At 35.9% G+C, this 14,000-nt stretch overlaps 6 protein-coding genes across 6 annotated transcripts; 4 read left to right on the top strand and 2 right to left on the bottom strand.

Annotated features, from left to right (window-relative positions):
- The first annotated feature begins 831 nt into the window (after nucleotides 1-831).
- EV154DRAFT_523556 (uncharacterized protein) lies at nucleotides 832-2,135 on the top strand. The gene is made up of 4 exons (XM_051603117.1): nucleotides 832-1,274; nucleotides 1,326-1,361; nucleotides 1,429-1,538; nucleotides 1,594-2,135. Exons 1-4 carry the CDS (start codon nucleotides 909-911, stop codon nucleotides 2,069-2,071), a joined length of 990 nt encoding a protein of 329 aa, XP_051453117.1. The 5' UTR covers nucleotides 832-908; the 3' UTR covers nucleotides 2,072-2,135.
- Nucleotides 2,136-2,766: 631 nt separating this feature from the next.
- EV154DRAFT_523548 (uncharacterized protein) lies at nucleotides 2,767-5,391 on the top strand. Its single transcript, XM_051603116.1, has 3 exons — nucleotides 2,767-2,917; nucleotides 2,974-3,299; nucleotides 3,331-5,391. Exons 1-3 carry the CDS (start codon nucleotides 2,784-2,786, stop codon nucleotides 5,385-5,387), a joined length of 2,517 nt encoding a protein of 838 aa, XP_051453116.1. The 5' UTR covers nucleotides 2,767-2,783; the 3' UTR covers nucleotides 5,388-5,391.
- A 475-nt stretch (nucleotides 5,392-5,866) lies between these two features.
- On the bottom strand, nucleotides 5,867-6,097 carry EV154DRAFT_400364 (uncharacterized protein; the record flags this gene model as incomplete). Its single annotated transcript, XM_051595272.1, has 1 exon — nucleotides 5,867-6,097. A coding segment is annotated over one exon (231 nt), but the record flags the coding sequence as incomplete, so codon positions are not given.
- Nucleotides 6,098-6,800: 703 nt separating this feature from the next.
- EV154DRAFT_523544 (cyclin-domain-containing protein) lies at nucleotides 6,801-7,702 on the bottom strand. The gene is made up of 2 exons (XM_051603115.1): nucleotides 7,331-7,702; nucleotides 6,801-7,263 (listed from the first exon to the last, which is right to left on the bottom strand). The coding sequence occupies exons 1-2, from the start codon at nucleotides 7,630-7,632 to the stop codon at nucleotides 6,873-6,875; spliced, it is 693 nt and encodes a 230-aa protein (XP_051453114.1). The 5' UTR covers nucleotides 7,633-7,702; the 3' UTR covers nucleotides 6,801-6,872.
- On the top strand, nucleotides 7,667-9,004 carry EV154DRAFT_450513 (MT-A70-domain-containing protein). Its single transcript, XM_051597210.1, has 3 exons — nucleotides 7,667-8,140; nucleotides 8,208-8,278; nucleotides 8,333-9,004. Exons 1-3 carry the CDS (start codon nucleotides 7,921-7,923, stop codon nucleotides 8,861-8,863), a joined length of 822 nt encoding a protein of 273 aa, XP_051453113.1. The 5' UTR covers nucleotides 7,667-7,920; the 3' UTR covers nucleotides 8,864-9,004.
- A 467-nt stretch (nucleotides 9,005-9,471) lies between these two features.
- On the top strand, nucleotides 9,472-13,446 carry EV154DRAFT_523540 (uncharacterized protein). Its single transcript, XM_051603114.1, has 10 exons — nucleotides 9,472-9,548; nucleotides 9,604-9,679; nucleotides 9,742-10,388; nucleotides 10,469-10,912; nucleotides 10,975-11,059; nucleotides 11,119-11,193; nucleotides 11,258-11,362; nucleotides 11,437-12,235; nucleotides 12,335-12,980; nucleotides 13,032-13,446. Exons 1-10 carry the CDS (start codon nucleotides 9,497-9,499, stop codon nucleotides 13,292-13,294), a joined length of 3,192 nt encoding a protein of 1,063 aa, XP_051453112.1. The 5' UTR covers nucleotides 9,472-9,496; the 3' UTR covers nucleotides 13,295-13,446.
- The last annotated feature ends 554 nt before the right edge of the window (nucleotides 13,447-14,000 follow it).

Raw genomic sequence — 14,000 nt, 5'->3', positions numbered from 1 at the left:
TTAGGCCAAAGACAAAAGTTAATTGGACCCTAAAACAGTCGGAAAACGTTATATGGTCGGATGAATCGAAATTTAACGTCCAAGGTAGTGATGGAAGGGTCCGAATGATCAGAAAGTTATCACCCAGACCTTGTTAAAAAAACTGTAAAATTTAGGAACGGTTCAGTTATGATTTGGAAAGTGTATTTGGGCTGGGGAATTAGTACCTCTTGTTGTCATGGTAAGCATGACAGATCAAGATGCCTATATATACTGTTGGTCTAATCACTTCCTCCCCTGGCTCAAGGATGGAACTGAAGAAACATCCAGGAACTTCAATTCCGGAGAAGATGGTGCTTCCTGACATACTGGTAGCTATGCAAGCTGCTATAAGGCAAGATGTGGTGTTGACAGGGTTGATTTTTTGGCCTGCCTAAAGCCCAGAACTCAATCCAATCGAGCATTTCTGGGCTTAATTGGAGTGAAGCATAGAGGGCCGTAGATGTCAGATAAAAAATACCAATCAGTTAGAAGCAGCTCTCCGTGATAAGTGGTATGATACACCCAAGACTTCTTTAGAGAAATTGGTCGGAAGTATAAACTCCCGGTGTAAGGCTGTGATAGACGCCAAAGGTGGCAGCATTAAGTATTGATTTTGAAATAAAAATATACATTCTAATATTAAACAAATAAAACTTGAGCTGTTTGTATTTTGACAATGTTACGAGAGCCTTTTACTAATAACTTCTTCCATTTGAAAAACACCATCATTTTTCGAAAAAAATCTGAGAACGAAAAAAAAACAATCGTGATCAATTCGCCATCACGGTTCTTTTGTTTGGCAAAAAAAAAAAAAAACTAAAAAGGCGGCTCTCTTACCCTGCTGCGACATCACTCTTTTTCTTTATTTATTTTTTTTTTTTAAAAAAATGAATGAATTTGATGATTCCGAGTTTTATGAACATCTTGAACGCCTTAAACAGAAAACTGGTCGACATTCTTTGGACGAGGATGTAGTCATGACAGAAACTCTTGATGTAAATCAAGTTGCTGAAGACACGGCCTCGGACGGAACTCAAGTTATTCAAGCCAAGGATGATCGTGACGAGAAGGTACCTGACTACCTTGTTGCTTTGCGCAATGGTATTTACAATGGTCCTGAAGTCATTGAAATCTCCTCTGACTCTGATTTGAGTGACGACGACGACGTACAGTTTCTTTATGAGCTCCCTCCCGCCCGAGAAAGGAGAGATCAAACCGAAATACAGCCAAATGAAGAACAATCCAAACAAGAGGCAGGTAAAGATAAATGTTACATCACATGGATACTTATATATCTGCTATAGTATATCCAAGCATTCATGAAAAAAGTTCAATCATCAGTAAGCTTATCTTATTTGTTTTTTCTTGTCTAATTTGCTGACGTTATATTTTTCTTTCTTTCTAAAGAGTGCTTTCAATCGCTGTAAAGATTGTAGGGCTGAAATGATTGGCACAAAAAATGAATTTCAATTAGCTCAATACGGCGGCAAAGAAGGGTTTTGCTTAGGATGCACAAAGCAAGTTTCAATGACTAAAAAAAGAAAGAGAAGGTCAACTAATCATTGATTTTAGATTAAGGAATTTAATCAGGAGCCATGAGGAACGACAAGACTTTCTTTCATGGCTGGTCACAGGGAAAATTCCAAAAAACGATCCACCACCCAGGATAACCTATGAGGCAATGGTTTACAGGTTGAAGTCGAGAAGGAAAATGATGGGAAACAAAGTGATACGTAATAACTGTGATGGGCAAAGTCTAGCCACCACGGGTGAATTAACTGAAATGTGTTTTAAAAGTCAGTTTAAATGCGCAATTTCAGGAAGCCAAATTGCTTTTCACACTCAAAACAAATTAAGGTATCCATATTGGGCCTTCTCTATCGATCACCGCTTACCATTAAATCATAACAAGTATCAACCAGAAGCATGGGGCATAGATAATTTACAAGCAATGTCAGCCGTAATGAATACTATAAAAAGTGATCTGTCAGATCAAGAGATTTTTAGATGGTACAAAGCTTATTACAATGCTCATTGTATTGAACTATAACCGACTCTGATATACCATTATTTTAATAAAAGCAACACCCATAACTGCATCTTTTTTTTTTTCACTTTATAAACTTGTCTCTCACTAACACTTAAATTATGTCAAAATCCCATTTTATTTAAACCTTACGTCGACTCTATGCCATCCTATACTACTACTATAGGGGTATTCAATCATGAAAATAGAATAAAATAAAAGGCAATTGTCTTTTTCTGTATAACCTTGTGATACAGTACTGCTTAAATCAAAAAGTTTGCTAGTTTTGTTCTTGAGAAATAGCAATGTCCGCTGAAACACTTACACTCCCGGAAGATTTTTTTGCAGGTTTGTTTGTAAATATTGCCAAATAATTTCAGACTGCTTCCGTAATAATGGGCGGATGATATAAAAGTGATTACATGGCATCAAAATAATAAAATTCATCAGATGAAAATGTATACAAATAACCATAAAAAAACGGTTGCTTTGGGTGGGAGATGTCCAGCTGCAACGAGATAAAATCAAATACCAAAAGAAAAAGTGGAAGCTACCACAGCTTCTTAAAACCAAAACGCAAATCAATCGCTTTTTTGATTAAGAAAGGGAGACAGGCAAAATGTGACTTGGAAGCCTCAGCATTTTGTTACACTGCATGAAACCAAATCTATAAATAAAAGAAGTGAAAGCTTTTTTGTCAACCTTTATAATTTATTAATACTTACAACGCAAAGCAATGTCTTTTAACGTATTCTCTATTCATAGTAATGATACTTTCTGCGAGATTTTTCAAAGAGATTTCCCGGCCATTAGAAGCCTTAACCGCCATCAAAGAGAAATCCATGAGCGTGCAAGTAACCCATACATTGAGTAAGAATTAATATGAAATCACAAAAGACATATACTTATTAAAATATTACTGATAGTACTCCTACAAACGATAACCGTCATCCAGTAAATGAAATCGTTGATGCCAATGATTATTTTGATAGCTTGGATAAAGATAATAGTGATAACTTTGCCTATCCGTTTGAATCTGATGATGAATCTCTTTCTGAGTCTGGCGATGATGAAATCGAGAGATCTAAAACCTATCAAAGTACATCCGTCTTTAGCTCTAATCCTTTTTATCCTTTTAAAAATGAAATGGAAATGAAAATCCTGATGTTCTTCAAGGGGTCGCAAGATAGATTTTCAAACAGAATAGTAAAAAAAAAAAAAAAAAAAAAAAAAAAAAAAAAAACTGCATTTGGTGCGTCAATTAATCGCCATATCACACCAAGAAATGGATTTGATTCAAAGAAGACCAGATGGTTATGATCCTCTTAGTAACGTACCTAAGGATGATTGGATTTGCAAAAGCCATGATATTAAAAGAAAATTCCCTCACCTTGAGGTTGACAAAACCATCATTCCAAAAGGAAACAATCGATCAGTCCAATTATTCTATATCAAACCATCAAGCCATTTGGGATTGAGCATGGCTAATACCCAAAAGGTCAATCATCTCCAATCTTTGCCCGATTTCACTCCAAACCAGCGGTACCATCCAAATCAAGGACGTAAATGGAAAGATAATTTTCACTTTCAATCACCCATGATAACTAAAGAGATGTCAAACAACCGTGATGATTTATGGATTGGTGACATTGTTCGAACTTCTGGTGGTCAGCAACAAATGTACATCATTGCCAAATTTCTCATTGCAAATGGCCAACTCATTGTCAATGCTTTCCCCATGAAGTTTCTCGAAAACTTTCAAATCGCGGCTTTTAATTCCGAAAGGGTGAACATTGCAGTGTCTAGCATTCTTTTGGTCATGTCCATAACAGAGTTCCTAGAGCAATGTTATCAAAAGCTACTGTCCAAGTTTATTCGTAACGATGGTGAAATTGTATTCACGCCCTTCAACCAATTGTTACATCCACACCATACCATGATTATTGAAAGTCTTGCAATCTGTAAACGTGTACCATATATCACCGCAAATCAACAGATGTCAGTTCGCATAGTACCTATTTCTTTGTTTTCAGACGATACCAGTGGCAATAGATCAAAAAAGTGCAATTGTTTTGACAGCTGTATCATGAGCGTTGCTGCTTTTCCTTTGTTCGAAAGCAACAAATACGAGAACCACTTCTTTTTGAGCACTAATAACCATAAAGTAACTGCAATGGAAATGATAAAACCGTTGACTGGAGATTTGCTGGAATTAGAAAAAGACGTGGTAATATATGACTCCAAACGTCAAGAAAATGTGTTTGTGATTGCACCTGTCCTTTTCTTTCGAGGAGACAATGTCCGTCAAGCTGAACTTGCAATAAATAAGGGCTTAAGAGCCAACCACCCTTGCCGATTTTGCTACTGGCAATCTGATCCAGCTAAGCCATTGACAACCGGGAAACAACCCATCGCATTAGATTGTACTGCCGAAACATACGCCGTTGCACCAAGAACGTCAAAAGATTTCAACGATTTCATAAATCCTGAAAAAACAGAGCGTGATACTCCGAACAGAGGACGTGTAACAAATCAAGGGGTTATACAAGATCCCGCGCAATCTACCAACTGGAGTGATCTTGGATTCAAAATGACAGGTGCCGAGGAGTTATTGAAACTGAAGGCTATGGATCCGTCCCAAGATCTGGCTGTTGGAATTTTGCACACTTTACTGCTAGGAATGACGAAGTATTGCTTCAAGATTGCACATAACTATTTTTTAAACGATCACCAGCTGAAAGAGCTTACAGAGTTGTTTAGAAACTATAATTCAAAAGCGTTACATCGTAATCTGACTTCTTCTTTAACAGCTTATGACTCAACGATATACGAAAATGAACTTGAGTTTCTGGATAACAATGATAGCATAAGAAAACTGGTCTTAAGGCTTAATGGCTTGTATCGTAACGTTAGAAGCTCCAAGTCAAGCGGTTTGACTCTTGGTAGGGTAGCATTTAAAGGAGGTCAAAACTTTATAATCGAGGCGTACGATTTTGTTCTTCGAAACGTCATTCCACAAGATCAAGACACGTGTATCTACAAAAGTTGCCTTTTAGACATTGCTGGCAATGTTGTAACTCGTAGATTCCCTAACGATGATTTTACTATTGCTGGTCATGAACAAAATCGCGTCGTTTTCGTGCTGGACATGTCGCAACCTCCTTTGCTTGACTCGTCGCATAATAATAGTTCTTCACTTTTGAGTATTAACAAGCCAAAATCCGGCAGTTTTTTGTGGCTCCTCAACACACGTAGTTTGGAAAAAAATCATAAGATTGCCATACATTTAATAGATTTTATTTACATATCAAATGAAATAAAACAAAGAGTTTTTTTATAAGTCCATTCAAACAGCCGTTCACGTCAGACAAAAATGATTTGGGGGTGGTGGGGGCGTAAACACAATCGCAATGATGCACAAATATGCCTTAATGAGGAGCCTTGGGGGGACTCTATGAAAAAAATAACCTCCAATGGATTTCATTTATTTTATGGATTTCCATTACTCCCTGTGTAACTTAATCTAGAAAGGCAATGGCTGCTCTGGGTGTACAGCAAACAGCAGATTCATTCAACATTAATCAGGGACATTTAAATGTAACACAGAGTTATTTTTCCACAAAATGTGATTTATTAGAAATATTATTAGTTGTGACAACTCTCCCCTCAAAAATAAAAGATAGTAAAGGCGGGGGTCTGTAGGTTATAATGTGGTGTGATCTTTTTTAGCATTAAAAAAATGTGACAAGTGTATTCTCTCCTTTTTTTTCTGCTCTCTTTCTCTCTCTCTCTTTTATGCTAAGATCACTACTGCTGGTTGTAAATATCTGGTGAGGAAAGGGATCTTTTTACCGTCTTACTGATGGGTCGGTAAAGCGAGATACGATGACGTAAAGTCGTAGAAGATTTACGACCCTTTTTGATCGTAGACTCGTCTACTTGTTTAGGTGGTTGTAAAAGATAGTCGAATTTGGGAAATGTGAGTGATTGCTCCTTGTCTGAACCAAAGAAATCCAACTTTAGTAAGTGACGAGATTCTTCAAATTCAACTTGTGGCAAGGGAGGTCTCTCCTCTCGTTGCTGCTCCTCCTCTTCCATAACCGAGGCGTGTGAGGGTGTTTCACTCGTTGTCATGATCGTTGTCGCTGCGGTTGTCGTGGTAACATTACTATCGATAGCGGAAGGATGCACTGGCTTGTCTCGCTTTCGATGCAAAAAACTGAATAAATGGTCCAAAAACATTGTTTAATAGAAAGAAGATGAAAATTCTTTTTTTTGCACAAGATGCCGACCTTATGCACACATGTTTGTGAGTCTTTACCTTATTTAGAGTGTGTCAGGTACAAACAGAAAAAAAAAAAACCGAATCATGTAAACAACGCTGTTTTTTCTTATTTTTGTAATGATTTGCCGTTTCTATCTCCATTCAAATTCCTCTCTCTCTCTCTCTCTCTCTTTCTTTTTTGGGTCAGAAAAGGGTCATATTGAATATTAAAACGAAAGGTTCAGATGAAAACAAACAAATCGTGACATTGGTTCAGAGGAGAGGGGCGAGGAGACTGCCTGCTGCAGTTTTACTATCAATGATTGGACAAGCTGTAAGCCATATGAACTACACCTGAGAAAAATAGCTATGACGTTGCACTATACATTTTGACACACTGGCTTTCACCCTTTCTTTGTAGCACATTTTAATTATCTATTTATAGCAACAACAATGAATTTTCCCCTCTTATTTTTCTGTCGGTGAAAAATAACAAAAAATGTGTATATATTTTTCTTTATTATGTACTTTAAAGTGTATATTTACAAGGAGAGGAGAGGGTTAATCTTCCTTGGGAGAGACCAAGCCCAGTCGTCTCTTTTTGGTTGTATGAGGCTGATAAGATGATTTTCTTTTCATGGTTATCGGTGTTGGATTATAAGGTGGAGTCAAGGGTGCGACGATGGATATATTAGGATTAGGATGATGTATGTAATGATGAATGATTGTATTTTGTTGTAGAGTGATTGGGTTTGGTAGTGACATTGCGTGTGATAACAATTGATCTGCATAAGCTTGAAGGTTCTCCAATGTTACATGTAACTGAAAATCAATAAGAAACAGAAATTCTAATTCCAATTGATTTAATTCACGCAGAGGTATTCCACCCACTTTGGCATATCGACTGTTGGCATAAAAGATATCAGATGTAAACTTGGAAGCAACAACAATACTATAGAATAGGCACCATATAAGTCTTTTTTGTACCACCTTAATTATCCACTGTTATTTAATATTACCTAGTAATTAAGAGTCGATGTATATTATACGAATTGATTGTGAAGCCGTTCTCTAGTTTGGCAATGGCATCAAAATAAATCAATATGGACAAGAGTGCTTCATTGGTGAAGGGTGCAAACTTGTGTATCCTTGTTAAATAGGTGAGCACTGTGATGCTGGGTACTGCTCGGGAATGAAAGTATGTAATTTGCGTATTAGGTATCTGGTTATTGGCTTTCAACATGGATTCCAGCAAGTCAGATACAATCTTTATCAAGTCTTGCGTTGGAAACTCGGCAATATCCATAATGTACCCTTTCATTGCATGTAAAAAGAAGGAAAGAATAAGAAAAAAAAAAAGGGAAAAAAATTTATATTTAATTTAATCCCTCTTTCTTTCCTAGAAGACCTTTTGGTGCCTCATGCCATGCTTTGCCCAAGTTGATTGGATTGGTGACATTCGTACCCCGTTACCCAATAGTTTTTCCCTTGGTCTCTCTCCCTCACCCCCCAAATTAAAACGCGTTCAGATAAAACATAGTCACAAAACGCGTTTATCGAGTTTTTTTTTTTCTTTTTTCTGTTTTCACACACTCTTCACTTTTAAAGCATGTTGCAGTATTCGGAAGAATCCTCTCCGTCAACGGCTGTGGAAGTGATTCCCATATCCATGTCAGAAGTAGAAAACATTATTGTTGATTCCGTGACAGACAACACCATTTTAGGATTATTACAAAAAGAAATTGAACTCAAATTAGAAATCGAAGCAGTTCAAAGTGAAGTCTCTGTTTTAGAAAAGACTTTGAACTTGAACCAAGACGATGAACGAGGTAAAAATAAGAGAAGATCTTCAGAATAACAAAGAGAATTCCTTTTTGAATAACCCACTTCAACCAGATATGGCAGAGTTTGAGGCACCTAAATGGTGTGTACCCATTAAAGCCAATGTCATGACCTTTGACTGGGACGTAAGTGACAGTTATAAACCATAAAAATGACCTGCTCTAATTTAAAGGAAACAGAAATTAGCAAAAGACGTACAGTTCGATGTTATTGTCACCGATCCACCATGGCAATTAGCCACAAACGCCCCTACGCGTGGTGTAGCCATCGCCTATCAACAATTACCGGACGTTTGCATTGAAGATATTCCTTTCCACAAACTTCAGACAAACGGGTTTCTTTTCATTTGGGTCATCAACAACAAGTATGCAAAAGCATTTGAACTGATGGAGAAGTGGGGATATACCTATGTGGATGATATTACTTGGGTGAAACAGACCGTGAATCGTCGTATGGCGAAGGGTCATGGATATTATCTTCAACATGCGAAAGAGACTTGTTTGGTTGCAAGAAAGGGAAACGATCCAATCAACTGTCGTCGCTCTGTGGGCTCGGATGTCATCTTTTCTGAAAGACGTGGTCAGAGTCAGAAACCTGAAGAATTATATGAAATGATTGAAGAGTTGGTGCCAAATGGTAAATATTTAGAAATCTTTGGCAGAAAGAATAATTTACGGGATTATTGGGTGACCATTGGTAACGAGTTATAAAAAATAAAGACACTGTAAAAATTATACATTCCCAAATAGAAACAAATCCCTCATTTCGGTAAACCACATTTCTTTTCTTGAGTTACAACAATGATGATCGTAGCATGAACTTTGTGTTTTTATTCTCAGTTACAAGTCCTTCTATTATATGTATATGTTTAGACTATTAAGCCATCAGCGTTGAATGAAAGCTTACTTATCAGCTTTTACGTTGCCCATGAAGACCCTGTATGTATTTTTGTATGGTTACATGGGCTTTGCTTTGTGCCTGTTGAAGGGCGTTACATGCATCGCTTTTTTTAACTTTAAAGTTGCACAGGATGTCTTTATTCTGTGTAACATGTCGCAAGATATATGGATGATAAATTTTCAACCAAAAACCGCTACTTGCTATAGAAATGGCGTAGTAAATGATGCAAATGTATGCTAAAAAAGATAAAACAGTGGTCGAGAGTAAATAAATAAATAAAGTGGTTTGTGAAATGTGCCTAAATTGCTTTTGGCTATCACAAATATTATTGGTGACACTTGGGATTTGCCCTGCTTAAAAAAGCATTTGTTCTCAAGGCAAAGATCCTTTTTTCTTTTATCTTTTCTCTTTTTCTTCACTTTTGCTATTTTAGGAACGACTAAATGGTGGAGAATTTCTTAAATTTTTCTCGATATCCTTACTGTGCCAATCTACGTAAGTAACACCCTGCTATCTTTAGCCAAACAGTATATGAACTAATGCAAAATAGATTTTGATGAAGCAACAACGTACACAAATTATTTTTTCAGTGGCGCAAGACAGGGATCCAGAACAAGCGATTATAAGTAAGCACTTAGTCGGTCATCCAATCTTACGTTGTATATTTATCATCCCTAAACAAAAATAGGCAAACGAAAGCTTCTATTTTGTACAATGCGAAAACAGAAGACATACTCGCAACTGGTGATGAAGCAGACTATAGAAAGTTTTCTGAAGCCGATGAAAACACTGTATTCTATATAAATAACATCATGATAAAGCTAAATGATATTTATCTAAAAAACGCTCAGGACCATAACGCCCACGATCGAATGACACTAGCTGGTGTAGTACTCTTCCTTCAAAATTTAACCAAGGATTACTCACAGGGAAAAACTATCTCGCATAAGTCTTATTTGGATTATCACTTTGCTGTCACTCTCCCCACTCATTGGGATCTCAACATACGAGAAAAAATGCTACGGCCGCTTTTCATCCAAGCAGGACTTGTGAGTGCAGACGATCACCACGACAGACTGCTATTCTTCTCTCAATTAGATGGTGATTTTCGACATCTACAATCCCTTGACCATAATGGCAGCAGTAGAATTAATACAAGGCTTGCAAATGGCAGACAGTATGTCATGTACAAATTAAAATTAGTCGATAGAAAGTTGATTGTCACCATGGATTTATTTTCCGCTCATTATCCAGCTGTAACAGCTATAGACGATAAATATGTGTCAAAAGCGTTACATTCAGTTTATTTTACAGTCTCCTTAGATCCTATGAGCGGTAAGTCCTGCATCTTTTCTACTGAGATATTCAGCTAGATACTTTTACTAACATCATTAGCATTTTTTTATTTGAAACAGCAAACAATTTCAACAGCGGTATAATAGTACCAATAAATGTATTCTTTGATAATACGCTTGCTTCTACCAAAGAGATTTTCATCCGTGAAATGAATAAAGTATCCACTGGCAGCGACGGCAGATTAGTAACGGCTATTATTATCACACCAGAATTAAGAATGGGGATTTATGCAAGTTTCGAGCATCAATTTGTATTTATTCTAAGAGCATGGTTAAAAGAATATGATCAGGAAAAATTCAACAATGATTTCATGACATTTGGAAAAGAATTAGCAATCAGCTCTGATATATTAATATTTGATACGATGGAAAGAACGGAAGAGAAAATTAGACAGCAAATACAGGTCTCAAATAAGCGCAGACCTCCTTCTATCATTGCTAAAAGTAACAATGCTGACGAAAATTTATCAAATCGGCAAAGACCGAATCACCTCATCAATTTAGGTAATAATTAAGTTTCTTATTGGATAGACATATTTACTAAAAAAAATACTTTTTTTTTTTAGATATCACTTATAAAGAAGTAAGTATATCCTGTGTATTTACAGAAAATAAAAAGGCGGCTGAGAATTCCATGAATTATGAAGTGTGGTAAGTGTTTAAACATAAAAGCACATGTTGATTTCGTTTTTAAATTTCTATTTGAGTAGTGATATACAACCTTTGGACAATTTTTTTATACAGTCATCCTTATATCAAAGACCCGTACTTCAGCTAACAAATAGGTACGTGACAAATTTTTTCTAGCATGAGGCTTTTGATTCCGCATTTATTGATATCTATAATTAGACTAAAAGTATTCATGGAAGACCATTTCGATGATCTTATGAATATTTCTCTTGAACGTAATCAACATACAATTAAGAACAATTACATGTATCAAATCATTAACAGGTAAATGATTCATATGACGTTTCTAAAAGCAATACTGATATTTACCGCATTATTAAAAAACCAAAAACAAAAAGGGCAAAATTGTGTAGAAGAAATCGTTATTTAGACATAACTGCAGATCATTTGAACGCCAAAAAAATACAGAACAATAGGTACATGAAGGCGGCCCAAAAAGTCATATCCAAATTAAGTGACAACACGAGCATGCTGCATAGTTTTTTTGCGCCATCAAGCATTTCTGCCGCACATCATGAAAAGTTAACATGTATTCACCAAGAGAAATACATTCATCTTTTTTACCTTATGTACATGGGGTATCTCAACACCTTGATAGATAAGAAGTTACAAATCGCATTTGGTAACAACTGGAAAAACGCAAATACAGGATATATCATTTCCCTTGAAAAAAAGATGATGCACATGACAAGAGGCTCTAAATACGATGCAAGAAATCTTGTTATCAATAGTGGTGTTTTACCTGTTTTAAATAACGCTCAGAAACCTCGACTGGTTGTCCGGGGAGAAGGAATTTTATCAGCACTTCAAAAAAAGTTAAAATTAACCCTTCCTGTCAAGTCTTACTTTTCCATTGTCCAATTAAATCACACGCATATAGAGGTTGCATTACATCAAGTTGTGGATATTGAAACACCCGAAAGGAGTGCATCAAGTATCATTCTGGAAGATAGGATACTTTCGATTGAAAACGTCATTGATTCAACGTGCAAAAACATCTGGAAGCATATAACATTACATGATGATATAAATTACTGCGCCTTGAATAACGCTGAAGCAAATATAACATGTGATGTTCTTTCGTTACAAAACTATTTTTACGCTATTGAAAAGTTGAAACTTTATTTTTCTAAGATTGTGAGCATAATGAACATCAGCCCATCTACGTTTACTAACATTTTTTTAACTTGTTTCTTCTTATTATCTTTATTTTATCTTTTTATTTCATCATTATAGGTTGAATTTGGAGAGCCAAGTCTGGATAAAGACGAGATCAAGCAGCTTCAAATCAGTAAAACATGTGATTGTACTATTCATATCACTCTCAGAAATATCATCGACATTGGCCTAAAGCCAGTGATACAGAATATTACCACAGTGATAGCAGCTTCAATAGTAAACACAGATCTGTTTGGAGACTACATTGTAGACCATTTATTTATCCTGGGAGACATATTTACGGTTTCAAATGGCGCTCCACTTTACAATGTCCACAGGTTGAATCTACAAAAATCAATAGCTGCTAGTATAAGGTCAAAAGAACAAGACACGCAAGGATATGTTCTGAAAGAAACTCTCCATCAGCTTTTGCAGCCAACCATCGGTAAACAGCCTTACATGTACGATAGCTTTGTCAAAGGAGATCTGTACCAAGTAGCTAGTGAAACATATGGATTGTGTATCAAATTAGAGTCATATAACCGTGAAGCTGCCTATTTTATTTCTTGTCAAAAAGATAGTATACTTGTAAGTAACAAAAAGTCGGCCATGATTATACTCCAAACAGGGCAAATGATTCCACACACAGGTGTTCGCTTAAAGTTTAATGTCAAGCATAAATACATGGAAACCTATCTAAAAGAAATGAGATATATGACTATAGGTAATTAAAAGAAGGAAATCTCTAGAATAATACGCTGTTAACACTTCTTAGAATTTATACGGTTAAGACATTCCAAAGAAGATAGGCTTAAAGATGTTGTTTCTTTGGAGAAATATTCTTACGATAGTCTGTCTACTTTTGAATTTCCTTACTCTCGATATCATGGAATTCCTCTTCGTTTGATGATCAAGTCTGTCAATTACAATTCTTCTCTTCAATTTATAATTACAAGTACTGGTGCAGATATTGATCCCAGCATCACTCTACCGCCTCATGTTGTATTAGAAGAACATTTATCACTGGCCTATTTCTAAAAAAGAAAAGAAAAGCAGCAAACTTACATGTGTACGCCATGTACCCCTATTAAATATAATATATATTACCTTTTAACTATGTTTTACATCCAAAAAGGTACACCTTAAATATTGATCTAATGTTTCCAGCATGACGTGCTGCTTATTAATGGCCCATGCTAATATTCCTTTTTTTTTTTTTTTTTTTTTTTTTTTTTTTTTTGATAACATTGGTCCCATTCAACAAAACCAAATTGGTGTATTGTAACTTCATGGTTTACTTTAGTTACCGTATTGAATATTTTAACTTAAAAGGCCTTCACAGTAAGACCGTCCAGACGTTTTTAGTCGTCCGGATAATTTTGATTTCCTATTATAAATTTTCAATTGAGAAATATAATCGTTTGGCTGAAAAGTGCTAGACCTACTGTCGTCTGTGTCCTACACTTCGACCCGCTTCTCAAAAAGGTAATCTTAATTCAAAAAAGGGTAAAAAGCAGACAGTTAAGTGTGTTGCCATTTTAGAAATACGTTAACTGGATGTTTTTATTTGTTGTAAATACTCGTTTAAGTTATTTTTCATTTCCCGTACGAAGAGCAAAGAACATAGTTTTCCGAGATGAACAAGCAGAAACGTAATATTCTTTAATATTTTCTCGTTAGAAAAATCCGACAAAAATACAATAGGAAGAATTTGGATTAAAATTTTGAAATCGCTACCCAAAAA

This window comes from Mucor mucedo (genome assembly GCF_025094135.1).
Source record: "Mucor mucedo strain NRRL 3635 chromosome Unknown EV154scaffold_123, whole genome shotgun sequence".
Classification (NCBI taxonomy): Eukaryota; Fungi; Mucoromycota; class Mucoromycetes; order Mucorales; family Mucoraceae; genus Mucor; species Mucor mucedo.
The sequence above is the reverse complement of the archived record's forward strand: the minus strand, read 5'-3'. Positions and strand labels throughout refer to the sequence as shown.